The sequence below is a fragment of the Pempheris klunzingeri genome, chromosome 15 (genome assembly GCF_042242105.1).
Source record: "Pempheris klunzingeri isolate RE-2024b chromosome 15, fPemKlu1.hap1, whole genome shotgun sequence".
NCBI classification, from domain to species: Eukaryota; Metazoa; Chordata; class Actinopteri; order Acropomatiformes; family Pempheridae; genus Pempheris; species Pempheris klunzingeri.
The window spans coordinates 20,033,229-20,050,650 of NC_092026.1; the positions used below are offsets into that span (position 1 = coordinate 20,033,229).

General features: G+C 39.9%; 1 protein-coding gene across 1 annotated transcript; it reads left to right on the forward strand.

Annotated features, from left to right (window-relative positions):
* The first annotated feature begins 8,960 nt into the window (after positions 1-8,960).
* Positions 8,961-15,602, forward strand: pnp5b (purine nucleoside phosphorylase 5b). The gene is made up of 6 exons (XM_070844745.1): positions 8,961-9,039; positions 11,456-11,625; positions 11,754-11,857; positions 12,519-12,694; positions 13,501-13,691; positions 14,601-15,602. Exons 1-6 carry the CDS (start codon positions 9,011-9,013, stop codon positions 14,816-14,818), a joined length of 888 nt encoding a protein of 295 aa, XP_070700846.1. The 5' UTR covers positions 8,961-9,010; the 3' UTR covers positions 14,819-15,602.
* Positions 15,603-17,422: the final 1,820 nt, after the last annotated feature.

Genomic DNA, 17,422 nt, shown 5'->3' on the forward strand with positions numbered 1-17,422 from the left:
TTACAATACACAGTGAAGGATTTTAGAAAAGATGGAGATTCAAGTGTTGCATGTCAACATGGGGAACTTGAACTCACATCTAAAAGGCCCTAACACATCAAGCCTACTTTAAGAACAAGCTGAAAACGAGGCTTGCACTTTGAATGACCTTATGTTGTCTCACTTCCTGTTCAAGGTGCACTTGCATGCAGCTGCTTGAAATGCACCTGCATGAGAGGAAATGTCCCTCTATCATAGAAGTAGTAGTCTGTATTTATTATAAGAGAGGAAGAAGAAGAAAAGAAGAAGTCGACACAGACAAGTCAGCATCACAGAAAAAAAAAACCATACTAAACGTTTTCACACCATTGTGAAGTTGTCTTGAGGGCCCCTATATGTTCCAATTCAAATGGAAAATATGTGTCAATGCTTAAAAGCCAATCAGAGAGTTCTTTATATCCAATCAAAAGTCTGTGCCATAGATTCCTTACCCACAATATAGTTGGAGAGACAGTTTAAAAGAAATCAAAATCAAAGCAGAGGCTAAAATATCTGGACTTTTAGAAAACTGTAGATACTCCACTTCCCGTCATGCACTTGATAACTTGATAGTATCTTTTACTTGTGCCTCCCTTCAAGGTAAACATGTGCAACTTTCAAACTCCACAAACGAGATAAAGTAGCTTGCTCTTGTATGTATGGGCTAAGTACATATACATTATCTATTAATTTATAAACTCAGTGAATTAAACTAACACAGGTGGCTCAGGTATTTACTGAACAGTGACAGCTGTCAAGCATCATCGTGCTGTAAATATTCCATTGTTGAGCATCACTGGCCAACCATCACCTGCAGTCTTTGCAGTCCGTCTGGCACTACCTCTCTGTTCTTAAAGGGGAACTCCACTATTTTTACACATCATGAACTACCATGAACAGTACTACAGTACTACTCAGCCTATAAAAAATCCTCTGTGGGAAAATAATACTGATGATGCCATCATTTTAAAACAGACACACACACACACACACACACATACACACACAGGTAAATTACAGGTAGACAGTGATTTTTTGAGGAAGCTGAATGAAACAGCCCATTAAAAGAAGAGAACAATCAATGTGTTCCCTTTACTGTGTAGATCATCTGCAGCAATTCTCTAACTGACTGTAGGAAGTAACTACATTGAGTGATAGCTTCTTCAGTGGTGAAAAGTTCATTTACTTAGTTTCCAGTTACCCAGCCAAAGTAATTAAGGGTAGCTGCAGTGATGAACAGTGTAATAATGCATGAGAAAGTTGGGAGTTAAAAAACGGCACTGTATCCTACTTATTTACAAATCACTTCTCACCAAACTTTCTGGATATCTCATGTGTCTTTTTAACTTTAAGTCATTTAGAGACTGCACTAGGACACAGGACTATTTGGTCCTTGAAATTCATCATGTCAGTGCTGACACTGGCTTGAAATTGGAAACTGGCTTTTAAATATTATGTTCCACATAAGAGAAATAGTCTGCGGAGGCTTGTAAAACCAGACAAGCTAATCCCTTTCAATCCGTTTAAATCTCTGTTGACTGACACGGAACAGTATCAATGCACTTCTTTTCTTTGAACTGATGTTGTCCCTTATGTTGATGTCCTTCACCTGTGTGATATCGAAAATTGTTGTTTTACAGTTGCACCTAAAATGTTTCAACCCCCATTGCAAAGCAGGTGTATTGGCAAAAGTTACAAACTTCCAGCTGTGTTCGGAGAACAACTCAAACAGGAACAACTGAAACAGCTCCACAAAACTAACATGACAGGTGGTTTACATATGATAAAGCAGAAACGCTGAAAAAACGATCTGATGTTTCATGTTTCAAAACCTCATGTTTCCCCTGTGTGTCTGACTATTGCAGACGATCTCTCACCTCATCATCACGGAAACATGTGACTTGAATTGTGGTAGTAGTGCAGGGAAGTAAAGGACCGTGTCTTTGGTGTGTCTGGTTCTCACAACTTCAAAAGGCCGCTTGGTTAAGACTTAGTTTTAAGATTGAAGTTGGAATTAGGTTTGTGCTGGGGTACGGGTAAGGGTTAGGGTAAGGGGCAAGAGAATGCATAAAGTCAATGTGTGTCCTCACAACTACTAAAAGACAAGAGTGTGTGTGTGTGTGTTTCAGGGTCAATAAGTGCTTTTGGCTCATGTCAGTGGCGGTGTTGGTGGACTTACTTCCGTTTTAATTCATCCTTAGAAACTCTCTTTCTCCCTCTCTCCAGCCTTTATCCGTCTCTTGCATACTTATTTGCTGTTTTCCTCATTTTCACTTCCTTCCTGTGGTGGTCTCTGTGTCCCGGTTTGGGTTAAAATGCAGACGTGGGGTCAAAGAGAGTTTAGAGACCCGCTGTGACTTTTCGTCAATCACAGACTCATGAAGTCAGCATTTATTCATGAATTTATCTGTGTTTAAATGATCCCTGAAAATGCCACTAACTCATCAGTCATTCATTATCCACACTGAATATGTTGTAATAGAATATTACAATGTCTTAACTACTCTATGGGATTTTTTTTCTTTTTTTAATTATAGATTAAAGTCCGTGCAGCAGTGCAATGCCCGAATCTATTGCTATTCCAAACACACTTAAAACCATATTCTTTTGTTTTAGCTTACAATGAATACCAAATAAGCTCTGTTAATGGCACTAGGTTTTCAGTCACTCTAAACAGTAGATTACATGACAGTTAAAACATGGAAACATAATTGTGGATGTAGATGTTGCTCAAGGAACTGATAACTGAAGGAAATGTACACCTCCACTGCCCTCCTGGCTCCTTTTGATAAACTGCATGAAGAACAGTAAAACAACTACTTATTTTCCCATGTTTGAGTTCAGCCAGAAGGGGGCAGCACATGACAAATTTTGGATGGCCGTTTTTTCCTTCCCGTGGGAATAGTCAGTCTTGCTCACCTGAAAGGAGAAGCACAAACCATGGGGTCAGATTGGTGGTTAGCACAACAACTAACTGAACAAAATAAATTACTACTCAGAACAAGATTTGCAAATGTGTGTGATATGTGTATGTCAACCAGCCACAGACTGAACTGAAGAGAGCAACTTAACACTGTAGCATTATGAATGGTGCTGCCATGACCTGGTGATTTGAATGATGATCACACTATAAATCTTAATACTGTACTGAATTGAGTAATCAGACTGAGCAAAGCATGTAACACTGAAATGCCTCACCTCCTTAGGGATGGCCTTGTGTTAAACAATACATATATTGCTTTATTAAAGGTGTTAAAGGCATGTTATCAAAATGACAAATGAATAAAAGTTCCTCTCAAGTTCTTCGTTAGATTCCTTGAATATCATCTGTAATTCTCATATTAACACGTGTACATATATTGTGATAACATGCTAACATTTAAAATGTTAAAGGAGCATGGTAACATTTAGCGTGTACCTAAAACCACAACTAAGGCTGAGGTGTTGAATGAGTGGAAATTTTAACCTGAAGGGTGCACAAGAAGAAACATCAGGGGGTCACCAAAGTCATTATGATTCATCCTCTGGGAACCATGAATGTCTACAGCAATTTTCATTATAATCCATTCAATAGTTGTCGACATACACTACTCACATAAAGTTAGGGATATTCGGCTTTCAGGTGAAATTTCAGGATGAACCTAAAATGCATTCGAACCTTTCCAGGTGAACTTAATGTGACCTTCTCTAAACCTTTGAATGCACATGTCCAACTGTTCAGTGTTTCAGTACTTTTTGCACCAGTTGCTGTTCTCTAACAAGAAGCTTAACAGCAACATTCACAACAGGTTTGATCCCTGAATCCACCAATACATTTCCTGCTTCAGTTAGAATTGGTATTTAAACAGTCCTCCTCATCCTGCTGTTCACATTCTGACATCATGAGACCAAGACGACACCTAACAGTTGATCAGCAGCACCTCAACACTGGAGGCTTCAAACAGGAAGTCCTCAGACGGAGGTGTTCACTGAGCTTAGAGGGTCACAGAGTGTCATCAGGAGGTTGGAACAGTGATACAGAGACTGGAAGAGTCACAGAAAGGAGAGGAGTGGACGTCCTTTGGCCACATCCCAATTTATTGAGACACTGAAAATTTTTTGTTGTGGTATACCTACCACTGTTGTTAGCTTTTCTTCAAATAAATTGTTTAATATCCCTAACTTTTTGTGAGTAGTGTATTTCAACCACAATAATGATTAAATAATGATTTAAAAGCTCAATACACAAGCCTACTTTCAGAGGATGAGGTGGTGCAACACAAAGAGATGACTCAGGTTGTTTCCTTCACAATAAAGCACAACCAATTGCACAAGCATTGTATTGTATGACCACCCACACAGAAACAAGAGCTTAATTCATCAGAGAGTGATGATAGAAATAGGAGTAACATAAAACCTGCCAGATAAAAGTCATCTTAAATCTTAAAGTCTCAAGTGTTTGAATAGTTTCATGGTTTCAGACGTTCTCGGACCCACTGGGACATTACAGTAGCATTCAGTATGAGCAGTATGATATGTAAGTGGATGCTGTCCGGCAGCAGGGCAGATGGCCTTTGGAGACATATTTGGCTCTGCAAAACCCTTCCATTGGTGGCTCTTCTCTAATTTGTTTGCAGAGCGAGAGCAGCAAGTTTTGGCCGGCACTCCAGTGCAACGGTCCGACAACTGTGTGAATACAAACTAGCAGTTACATAACAGGGGGTAACCAGAACACTGGCTGCTCTGTGCTGCTACCACAGTAGGTACATGAAACATAACACACACACACACACAAACACACAGATACACACATGTACATGCCACCAGTGTAAAGTAACATTTATCAAGTGTACTTACATGAAATTTCAAGATACTTGTAATTTCCCTTTAATGCACTGTATACTTCTACTCCACTACAGTACATTTTCCAGATTAAACCATCCTTAAGTATATGAAGCATTTACATTTGGCTCCACCTCAAACAACTACAACATTAAAATGCTGCCAATGTGTCAATGCATTAATAATATTGCTCCATAATACAATGATGTCACACTGACAAATGTTATTTTTCAGACATTAACTGTATTTTGTTGCTAATACTTTGGGAGTTTTACTTAAGCAACAATTTGAACGCAGGACTTTTACATAAATTATCTGAACACGTCTTTCTCCGCTGGTGCATACAGTGCATGCACACAAAGACAGAGTATATGTTCATAGATACACGCATACCCACAGGCAAAAAACAAACCTGCATGCATGCCTGTAGATAAACACTCACCAAAAAAAATTAAAAACTATGCAAATTAAAATCGCCTGGGTTTGTCTGTTTGCTCTACTAGTTTGTCAATCTGCACGTCTTTCTGCCCATGAATCAGTCTGTTTTTACTCTCTAGACTTTGTTCAGGAGCACGTCATCTCAGTAAATACTGCCCAGATTGCCTTTCCATTTAATCTGCTTGATCGTCGTATCTGAAGGATGATGAATTTGATGTTTGAACACCAGTAGCCAGACATCTGCTGTAAATATTCCTAATCTCAAGAGGATCAATCCCAGTGTTTTCATAGCACCACCATCAGGATAAATTGTACTAAATCAAAAGAGAACTGTACAAACTCTCCTTCAGTTCCATTATTACCTAATACGTAAACCGTACTCACAGTCTATCTCATGGCCTGTATGAGGCAGACTACAGATTTGTTGAGTACCTCCACATTCCCAAGGCAAAGAAACCTTTTAATTTTAATGAAGCCATGCACTTCACCCATTTTGAGCATAAACGTTCAGCATTTATCTTGACAAACAGAGAGTAGAATAATCTTAACTCAACTTTCTACCTTATTTTTGATGCTTTTAACTGTCATCTTTTTCATCAGTTTCTTGTAAAAATTCTTTAAAGCAATGATTATATGGTGTGTTTTTTTTTATTATTTTCCGTGCAGCACTTTGGTGTTGTGGAGTGTAATAATTGCATATCTGCTGTAGGTGCAAACAGAGTTAATGTCTGGTATGTCTTGTTGGTTTTTCTGTACTGTTATCGCACTCTCACGTGCTCTGGCACATTCCACTCTGAGATTCAGCTCAGTGCTGAACTGTGCTGGAAACAGTGGTGGAACAAGTATTCAGATCCTTTACTGAAGTAAAAGTACTAACATCACACTGTGAAATTACCCGATAACAAGTAAAACTCCTGCATTCAAAAGCTTACTTTGGTAAAAGTATGTAAGTGTTATCAGCAAAATGTACTTGTCCTCGTTCAAGTATCTAAACATACTTCTATCTGAAAGCATTTCTTGACTTTAATAAAGACACCTGCTTTTTACCTGGTTTGATTTGTTGTAATTTCTTGCTTGTTGGTTGGTTAATACGCCCTTTGTGTTTTATAATGTGTGTTTTTTTATAGTTTTCATTTGTGTTTGTCTCTACCGTAAAGCACTTTGTAACTGTGTTTAAGAGTTGCTATATAAATAAATAATTATTATTGTTATTAAATTATAAGAAGCACTCATAATGCAATAAAATGTTCCATGCCACCATTTTCCTGTTATATCTGTTTATGGATAAAGGTTACTGCTGCAATCATTTGTACGCCACATTTTACTTCTGAAGATGCTTTTATTGTGCTAATTTTAACTAATTTATATATAGTTGGGTAGTTTATGCATCATGGTCTATAAGATCATCATGTTTCTTGCATTGCTGTCCTCATCCTTGTTTTCCTTGTTATCTGACGATGCATTTTCCAATTAACCCATGGCTTTTTTAAATAGTTTATTTATCTTAAGAAGCAGGAGAATTTTCTCACCTCATAGAGGAACATTTCATCCTTCAATCTGTCAAAAAAAAATCTGAATTTAAATGATTAATTTTGGAGATACTTGAATTTTACTGGGCAGAAAAGGGATGAAAACCTGCCATCTATGAATTAACTATAGCTGTAGTGGAGTAAAAAGCACAATATTTGCCTGTGGAATGTAATGGAGTAGACATATACTGTTAGATAAATACTCAAAATGCCAAAGTAAAGTTCAAGTATATAGAATAGAGTAAATGTACTCAGTTACATTCCATCACTGACTGTGAGTTACGTGTCTGTTCTGTTTGAACCAGGCATCTATACTCTGGTCTGCAATTACTACTCACATACCTGCAACCTTAAAGGGTTCAGAGTTTTTACTAGCCATAAACATCAGCTTCTTCCAAGCAGAGGAGACAAACTGTCTGGACAACAGATGTGAATGATGGCGGACTGATAATTTGTTGAATGGAGGAGTAATTTGCAATAAATCTTGATGGTTGTTTGATTGCTCTTTTTGTTCTCCTTTGAGATAATAGAATTATACTTAACAGTTATTTCTGTGTAAATGTGATTCGTTTTGTGCTAATTATAGGGACATACAGAAATCAATTTACAAACTGTGTAAATGTATAATTTTTGAATTGACATTTGCTCTTCATATTTTCTGAAATGCACTTTATGTACAGGTGCTGATAGGCTTAACTCTTTATAACAGTAGTCTTATAGCTTCAGTGTTGTTGTTTTTCTTTCAAATTCCAATACTGAGGGAAGCTTTCCTAAACACCTTTTCCTTTTCCTCATTAATTAAATTGATCAACTATCCGTGAAGCTTGAATAATAGTTGTATTTTTCATATGTACTTAATTATACGTGCTCATAAAAAGTGACCCTTGAATCACCAGATATGATGCATTTCCTTTCTTTCATGCCCCCCTCCCCATCAGGGCGATTGCATCAGCACCAAAAGCAACACAACCACGTTGTGAGTAGCAAATGCGGAATGGTGCCTTCATGTACTGTCGGAAATTCTAAGATTAATACGCTTGAGTGGTCACGTAGGCTGCATAATGAAAAAATGCTGAGCCTACAAAATAAACAAGACTGGATCATAGTGGGAAATAATGATGTCTGAAAAATGTCTGAGTTATGTGGCAAGCATGTATTTAAGTATTATTGCTTGGCTATTGTTTGTAATCCTGTTGCTTTGAACAGGAGCCAGTCTCCTCTTAATATGAAACGGCTGTACCGAATTTAAATAGATATTGTTATGGTTTTGAAACACATGACTCACAACAAACATCAAATTACAGTGAGTTCTTGCCCCTGTCTTAAGTAGCTAAGCTCACAGCCTCTTTAAGGACAAATTGGTCATTTTGATCAATTAAGTTCCATTTCAATCGGAGACCTCACGTTTGCAAACATAACGATGCCAAGCAAATACAATTTCACAGCATTTAAAACATTACGGAATAACATTGATTACTTGTGTCTGCATATAGTTTGAAATATTATTGAGTATTCTTGTATTAAAAGATTGTCAGTCAGATTGTAGGAGAGCCCGCTTTGGGAGGAGCATAATTCCTGCTGTCATAACAGTCCTGAACAACAGACCCCGCTGAGTGTGACTATGGCTGTTTGCTTTGTTGGTGTTTTTCTATGTGTGAAGGTAGTGGGAAGTGTTGTCTTGTGAAGTATTGTTAAGTCTGCTGTTGTTGTGTTGTCATGTCTACTGTCTGACTGTCAGTTTGTCAAACAGAATCAGTGCTGTGAAAAAGAATTTCCCCGCTGGGGACAATAAAGTCTAAAAATAATAACATCAGAGTGATATTGTGTTTCTGTTTTCGGCTACAGGGAACTCCTTTTTTTAACTTTTATTTACAATTAGAAAACAGACCCTGCCTTTAAAAAAAACCCTCACCATAATCAAATCATAATTTCCATCTGAACATATCCCCACACTTGCCGTGTGTGTTGTTTTAGGCTCCTGAATGCACCACGGCTCGAACGCATCAGAAGCTCACCCGAACAACGCCTGCGCTTCGACCAATCAGAGCCTCTGCCGGGCTGTGACGTAGAGGGAATGTGGCAGCCATGTCGTAGAGGGGCGGGGGTGTAACCCTATAAGTGGTCCCTCCATCAGGAAACCCGGACAACCCAAAAAGACTGAACACGGAACAACCTGCCGGCTCTGTCTGCATCACGTTTTCATCATGTTCTCCACGTCCGAGATTGTGTGTGGGTGAGTAAATGGACATTTATTAAAATATTATTGAGCATACCTGCGACTTAAAACCTCTGCTGCGATCATATTAACGCCAATTATAACCTTATATCTAACAATCCTATCATATTATATTTTATAAGACTGTAGATAATAATAATAATAATGATATGATGTATAGGTGACGTATCGGTGTTGAGTTTATCACCAGGTTTGTAAAGTTTCCAAAGAGTTTCATTCCACAAGGGAAATTTCATGTGGAGGCTGTGATACTTTGATGAAATACCTTTAAATGTAGCTACACCCCCTCAAAACCACCAGAGAAACGCTGTAATGTAACCGGTAGTTCGCTCCTGAGGATGCTGCTGTCTCCATTTTATTCCTCCTCACTAAGACAAAGAGGAGACTTTTCGCGCCAGGTGGTGTAACTGAGAGAAGAAGAAGAAACAACATGTAAATCTTCTGTAATCAGTTAATGACGCGATACAGCGCGAGCCGCAGTCCCGGGTTGCGTTCTGACGAAGGGAAAAACCCCACTTGGCACGTGCGCACCGCTGTGACGTCATCTGCACAAACCCGTCGACCCCCTCGTGCGCGCAGAGGAAGCTGAGTAAGTCAGCGTGGACACAAACCTGCGCCCATCCGCTGACTGGGTGGCCGTGTGCCCCCCCACGGCCTGAGCTTTATGTGACCCCCCCACGGGCCTGGTTTTACCCTGTGACCTCGTGTGGCACACAGCACGCTAAGATTTCCTCTCCACGCGAGCATCATTCTTGACATAATGCCACGAGGCGACCTGACAGAAATACTCTGTTATAAGTAAAAGCCTTGAAAAGTACTAAAATATCCCCAAAGTACCAAAAGTAAAGTATTATGCAGGTTCATTTCAGATTACTGTAGGCCAGTGTTATGATTATTAGTACTTATGATTAAAGTATCGATGTGTCAGTTACATCACTTTAATGTTGCCTTTGGTAAATATAATGACTCATTCTGCTGGAGATCAATAAAGTCTTGTATTAACCTATAATAATACACAATAACGCTTTTGTTGATTACATTTTGCTTGATCAAAAGCAGAGTGGAGTGAAAATATAAATATTTCCCTCTGAAATATCTATTATTCTTATTAATGTGACTCTTTACAGATTTCCTTATTGATTCCCGACAGCAAATGAATAAAATAAACAGGAAAACAGGTCTGATTGCAGATTAACATTTGAATAAATTACAACAGTCCTTTTCAAAAGGGAATGAGCTTGAACCAAAAACATAAAATCATCAATTCTTGTGGAGAGAGACAAGTATGTCTGCTTTCTCTGCGAGGACCCTGGATCAACATCTAAAAATGGATGAAATGAGAGAATATTTATTCAACGTTCGATTTCATTTAGATTTTCTTCACAAAGACGAAACCCTAACTGCATGGCGCTAATGTTACCACAACAGGAAACTCTCCCTCGGCAACAGACGTGCTGTTGGGAAGCACAGAGAGTCGGCTGCATGGCTTTCCTGAAAGTCATGTCTGTGTTGTGTGGAAGATGTTTCAGCACATCGTTGGTGCTTCCTCCATTACTTGAAGTGATCATTTCACAAACAGTCCAACCAGCACTGCCGTCTTTCTTTGTGAGTGACGCCACGATTTGGACCTTTTCTTCTTCTCCCCCACAACTCCCTCTTTTTGCAAGTTTCGAGAGGCTGAGACATGTCGGCATCAATAAAAGGAGCTGATAAGCTCAGGCGATGAATCAGATGATTTGAAACCGGTTCTGAACCGGAACCGGGTCTTGATTCCCATCCTGGTCGGCAAGTGTCAACACAAAGGGAGGGATATCAATGATGACCTTACATGTACAAATATATAAAGCTGTGTGTGTGTGTGTTCAAGAAATGCAGTTTGACGCAATTCTCAAACACGTTTGTAATCAAGTTATTATCCCATGCTTCATCATCTGATGCATTGTTTGCACAATAAAGCCACTTAAACCTCCAGCAACACAACAGGATAATGTCTGTGTGTGGGCGTGTGTGTGTGTGTGTGTGTGTGTGTGTGTGTGTGTGTAAATATTGTTCAAAGCCAGAAAAGATAATCAATTCTGTTAAATCAGATACTCCTGTTCATGTCCTGATAACTGAAGGGGAGAGGGGGAATGAGAGCATCGCTGTACTTACATTGTGTCACACCATCTTAAAAACAGCATTAAGTCTCATAAAGTGACTACTGCCTCATCAGAGGGTGGAGCTGACTATACGAGTTTTCAGCATTAATAAATAATGATATTGAATGTAAAGTAAAGATAAGAAAAAGAACGCAATAGCCGAACCACATGTGGGTGTCCACTGACTTCTGGCCGTGTATTGTGTTCAGACATTACAGAAAACACATCAAGAGCTTAGTACATGCGTGACTGATTTTTGTTTCTCTGACTCTCAGCGACAGCTACGAGGAGTGTCGGGCCACTGCTGATTGGCTGCTGTCCAACACACAGGTGCGGCCAACTGTGGGAATCGTGTGTGGTTCAGGTCTGGGGGGGCTGGCTGAGATGCTCAAGGACCCTCAGGTCTTCAAATACAGTGACATTCCTAACTTCCCCCGGAGCACAGGTACGCACAAGCTGCAGCTGTCTGGGAAAACATAGCTGCTAATTTATGTGTGTGTGCATGTTTGGTGGCTCTAGGGAAATGCACTGCGTGGCTAACCAAGTGTGTGTGTGTGTGTGCGTGTGTTGCAGTGCATGGCCACGCTGGCCGGCTGGTGTTTGGGACACTAAAAGGGAAGCCGTGTGTTTGCATGCAGGGCAGGTTCCACCTGTACGAGGGTTACCCCATCCAGAAGGTGAGCAGAAAACCGTGTCAGTCAGAATGGGCTGCTAAAGCCTTCATCTCTAGAAAGATGTTCATTAAAGTCTGGACCAAGTTAGTCAAATATGCAAAGCTCTTGGCTCTTATATGCTCACTTTACCTCTCCCAAAATGTACGACTTTCTTAAATTTTGGCGGGAAAATAAATCTGCTTTTATTCTGATTTATTATAATACATACCGCTCTCCCTAAATAAAGAATTTCAAAGATTTCTTGCACACAAACTTCAGATACAGAGCTCGCAAAACCTGGACAAAGAAAACCAAAACTGTTTAGTGGTAAGAGTGTTTTCTGGGAACCAAACATGCATGTTTTTAATTTGTTCAGCTGGTGTCTGGACACAGTCACAGTCAGCGGAGTCGCAGATATCAGAGTGTCTGTACCTGGATGTATCTTTGTGCTGTGTTGTGTTATGCTCTGCGTCCTTTCAATCATTTTATGAGCAGTTTAAGAAACAGTTAAACAGGAAGACATATTTTGCATTTCTGTCTCATTTTATCTCTCTTCCAAGCAAGATTTGTGCAATTTGCATGCATTTTGCATGATGTCAGTTCTACTACTAGTAGTCTATTCTATTCTATTCATAAATATTATTACTGTTTGTGCAAATGTTTGACATTACCTCGTGTTCTTCAGATCACGCTGCCCATGCGTGTCTTCAAGCTGATGGGCGTGGAGACGATTATCCTGACCAATGCAGCCGGAGGCCTCAACCAGGACTACAAAGTGGGAGACGTCATGATCCTCAAGGACCACATCAACATGCCGGGGTTCGCTGGAATCAGCCCGCTGTCTGGACCCAATGATGACAGGTAGGGGGAGAGGAAGGGTGGATGACTGGATGTTTTTAGGATTCTGTTATGAATGCTTTTGTTCTGAAACAGCTTATAGCTAATATTTTATATTCAAATCCCAGTGTTTCCTGTCAAATGATTCATTCTGTTTTTGTCAGAGTGGAAAGGCTCAGCAGCAGCAGACAGTCATGTAACTCTCAAACTCCTTACTGACAGAGACAACTCAGTCTTTAGAGAGGGGGTTTACTACATCAAAGGGTCGGTTCACCAAATTTACAAAATAATTTTCAAATGCTTTTCTTAATATTTGGTTGAAAAGATTTAAAACTTTACATTTTAACGATTTCTCATCAGCTCATCAAAGTCATTTTCACTCAAATTTCCCCTCAATACAAAGTTGAGGTTTTCCTATTTTTCTGGAAATTTCAAGCAGCTAGTCGTAACACATCCGCTGTTCAAATGACTCAGCTGTACCCAGCCCCCCCTCCCCCCACCATATTTTATTTTTCCAGTCACCCATAAATAACTTCCACACGTCAGCCCGGGAGCGACAATAAGCCGGTGTCAGTGTCCACAAAAGCTCCTATTGTTCTCCACGGCTGAGGGCTACGGGCATCAAAGCACTTTAACCTGATGTCTAGTTTCAGCGCCGAACTCTGAGTGAAGTCCAGCACAGTGTTCACGATTACTCATTAGGACATTAGCCAATCTCAGAAACATGATGTATTGCTTAAACGGTACCTGCATCAGTTGGGAGAATTTCAGTATTGAGTAACATTAGTTGTGTAGATTCCAAGGGTAAGCTTGAGTCCTCTTTCCTTCAGGTTTGGCGTCCGCTTCCCCTGCATGTCCGACGCCTACGACCGCGAGCTGCGGCAGCTGGCACACGACGTGGCCTCAGAGCTGGGCTACAACAACTTCATGCGCGAGGGAGTCTACTGCGTCCTGGGAGGTCCCTCCTTCGAAACCATCGCTGAGTGTCGCATGCTGCACAGGCTGGGTGCAGATGCTGTGGGTGAGTGTCAAGTCCCCCTCCCACACAACCACAGATTCAGACCCAAACATCAACCATCACAATTACAAGCCGAACTCCAACTCTTCCCCTAATCTTGGCCTAATTTTAACGTTATTCCTACAACCAAGGCTTTAAAAATAATCTCAAGGCGTACAGCCAGGTCACATCACAAAGACAGAAGTACACGAGGACGTGCTCACAAACACACATGTACAGCCAAGGTCTGAAAAGACAAGGAAAGAGTGAGTCACATGACCAGTCATTCAAAACCTCACTTTAAAGAAACTTCAAAGTTTTTGCAATGGAGCCCCGCTGCTGGGGCAGGACGCTGTTAAAAGGAATTCATTTGTCCTGTTGTGTACCATAAATGACATAAATGTGCATTGTAAAGTTCATTTAAATGAGTAAATCTGTGTACATTTCCAGCATGTAGTGACATCAGACATCAACCAAGTAATCACATGTTGACTAAAAACAGATTCCAAAAACTAAAACATGAAACTTAAAAAGAAGTCACCAAACACTACTCATACCACCAAATTACAGTTACAAACATATATGCCATGTTTGTAGACAAATTCACACAATTTTTCATGACAACTAATCTCTGATTATAATGAGAAGTAAGATATTGATAATAGAGGCGTGAGAGATATTGATGAGGAAAGATGGGAGAGCCAGTTTCTGCCTCGCACTGATGCAAAAATTCTATAAACCAAATATTGCCGTAAAACAACCGTGCTCATCGAGAATGTCCTAATGTACCCATGGAAATGAAAAGGATAGCCACAGTCAGAGACAGTATGGCAAATTATTTTAAAAGTCAGTATCTCTTACTGACTAACATCTGAATACCCTGTGGGGATCTTTGCAGTGTAACGTCTCACCTTCTCTTTGTCCTTCCTGCAGGGATGAGCACCGTCCCCGAGGTGGTGGTTGCCCGGCACGCTGGGATGCGTTGTTTCGCCTTGTCGCTGATCAGTAACCGGGCAGTGATGGACTACGACAGCCAGGAGAAGGCCAACCACGAGGAGGTCCTGGAGACGGGCAGGCTGAGGGCCGAGCAGCTGGAGAAGCTGGTGTCCACCATGGTGGCTCGACTGGAGCACAACAACAACTCCTACTGAACTCCTACTGACACCACTGTGCCTGGTCCCAGGTCAGCACTCCGGAGGATTTTTTTTTTTTTTGGAAATGATTGTTAGAACGCTAAAAAAAAGCTGTAGAGTTTTAGAGCTTTACTGACTTTAAGTCTTAAATCTGGGAAAGTGGTCAATTTTTTTTATTTTTACACCCCTCTAACAGCACTGTTTACATTTTTGAGGTGTGCAGATAAATGATGCTACGGTACGGTCCTTTAGTCCAGTAGCTCTCTGGCAAACGTCTGCTGTGATAAACTGTACTGTATTCAGCCGTTTCAGTGAAACAGCATCGTATTGTAATTTCTGACTAAGTAACTTTTAACTTAATAATAATATTTATTGTTTCAGTTCTTTTACATTCCCTGATATCAGTTAAAAACCTACATGAATAAATTTTTTAACGCAGAGGACCAACTCATCATGCATGTCTTCACGAGACTTCGGCTTAAAGGTAGAAATAATCATTTCATATAGAGTAAAAGATCTGTAATATGTTCTAAAATATTTATACTGAATGTATTTAAGTAGTGTTTTTGTTTGCTTTGATAGTATATCAGGTGTTTGTTCGATAGAGGTGAAGAAAGGGATTTTATCCTGCATGGGGCACTTACCAAAGTGTAATTATCTCCTTCAATGTTTTATTACTGTGTTAGCAGACAGGGTCTCTGGCTGTGTGTGTGCTTCTAGAAGTATTTTACTGAAAACTGTGCAACCGGTCGATCTACTTTTACAATAAAATGACTCAGTTTAAAAACAGTGTGGTTTTATGTGCGCCCACATGTGTAACTTATAGGTCAGATCTTTCTGTGCTGCTTTGTAGTTTGTTGGTTGGTGGGATATACGTGATGTTTCCCCAACAGAAAACATAGTTTTGACTCACAGTCTTCCAAGGAAAGATCCACCCTTTAATCTTATACTGTGATAAATGATCAGCCTTTAATCTCTGACGGTTTAGTTTTTCGTGTGTAAACTTCCCCCCTGACCTGTCTCATCTACTTCTTGTCAAGTTCCTGATTTCATACACTTCCCACAATGCCTAGGGACCGAAAAGCCCAAAGTATGTTGTATATGTGTGTGTGTTTTTTTTCAGTAATGTGATTAATTGCATATTTGTTTGGTAATATGCAGCATTTAAGCAAATATAAACTGACACGAGGCCCTTAAAATAATCTAATTCTAGGAACTATTATTTCACTTGATATTGTGCTTATGCGATGCATAATGAAATAAAATAATTCAATTAAATTGTGAGTCCTGCAGAGCTTCTGCGTGTGTTGCAAGAAAGGCATTTCCTTGATATGTAAAATGTGTTTAAAAAAAGAGAGGAAATGACCTTGTGTTGCAAATCATAGCTCATGTCACAATTTTGGTGAAACGTTCCCCTGGAGCAGGACGGCACCACAGCAGAGGAGTACTAGTTGGTGTCTGTGGGTCATGGTAAAATATAGTGAAAACAACATACGCACTTTAAAGGCAACAAGGCAGTGACAGTGGCACGACCATCCAGCTCTACAAACAACCAGCTTGAACTTGTTGGCATTCGCTATATTTGGTTTAATGGGTCAGCGGACGGCAAAATGTCCTCCTGTTGCAGTGGATTCTCGTCCATTAATGCAACTGTAAAGCTTCACTTTGATAGATGTTGAACATCAGTGTAAATGTATGAAACTGCTCTTTTATTCTCGGGAACAGACACAAAAGTTTGGTAATGGAGCAAAAAACTGAATCATGGAAAAAGCTGTTGGGTAGCTGTTGGAAATCCATTTCACAACAGCAGACCAAAGGAACTGGAGACGGGAGATACTGTTGGCCATATAATATATACAGTATTAATTAGGTAATTAGGTTTCAAGTTTGGTCAAGTAGAAGAAAAAAAACGAGCCACATCTGTCTCCTGACACTGCCTGTTAATTCAAGCACCACCTGCAAATTCAAACTAAGCTTCCCAGAGTGAGAATGCCAACAAATAAATCAACACCATCATGATGGTTGACATTTTTTTCTGTTTGTCCTTCACTTTATCAGACATGTTTTTCCTCCCATCTGTACTGTCCACTCACTCTAACACTCCAGTCTACACTCTCCTGTTCCCACTTGCCCAAAATATATCCACTGCCACTTGTCCCCTTCCTCCTCCTCCTCTACAGAAAAAGAAAGAAAGAAAAAAAAAAACACTTTCCATGACGCTCAGGCTCCAGTATTTATGGCCATACAAGGTCATGAGAATTTTATGAGCTGTCTGTATTCCTGCAGCGAATATGCAGGTCCAGGTGTCACAAGATGTACTGATTTACGGCAGTGTAGGGAGGCAAAACGAGGCATAGGGAGTGCACTCTGTTAGCACTCGCTCACGGGCAATGAACAAGTTTACCTACTAGTTCTACCGGTTACAATTATGGCTACACACACACACACACACACACACACAACCACAGATATTTAAAATCCCAAATGTATTTAGGGTAATTGGGTTGTTTTGCAAGTACACAAATTATGGTAATGTGGATGAATGTGTGTGAGTACATTATCTAACACAACTACTATAAAAAGTTACATTTAACTCCTATATTTTTGAAATGATGGTAAAAA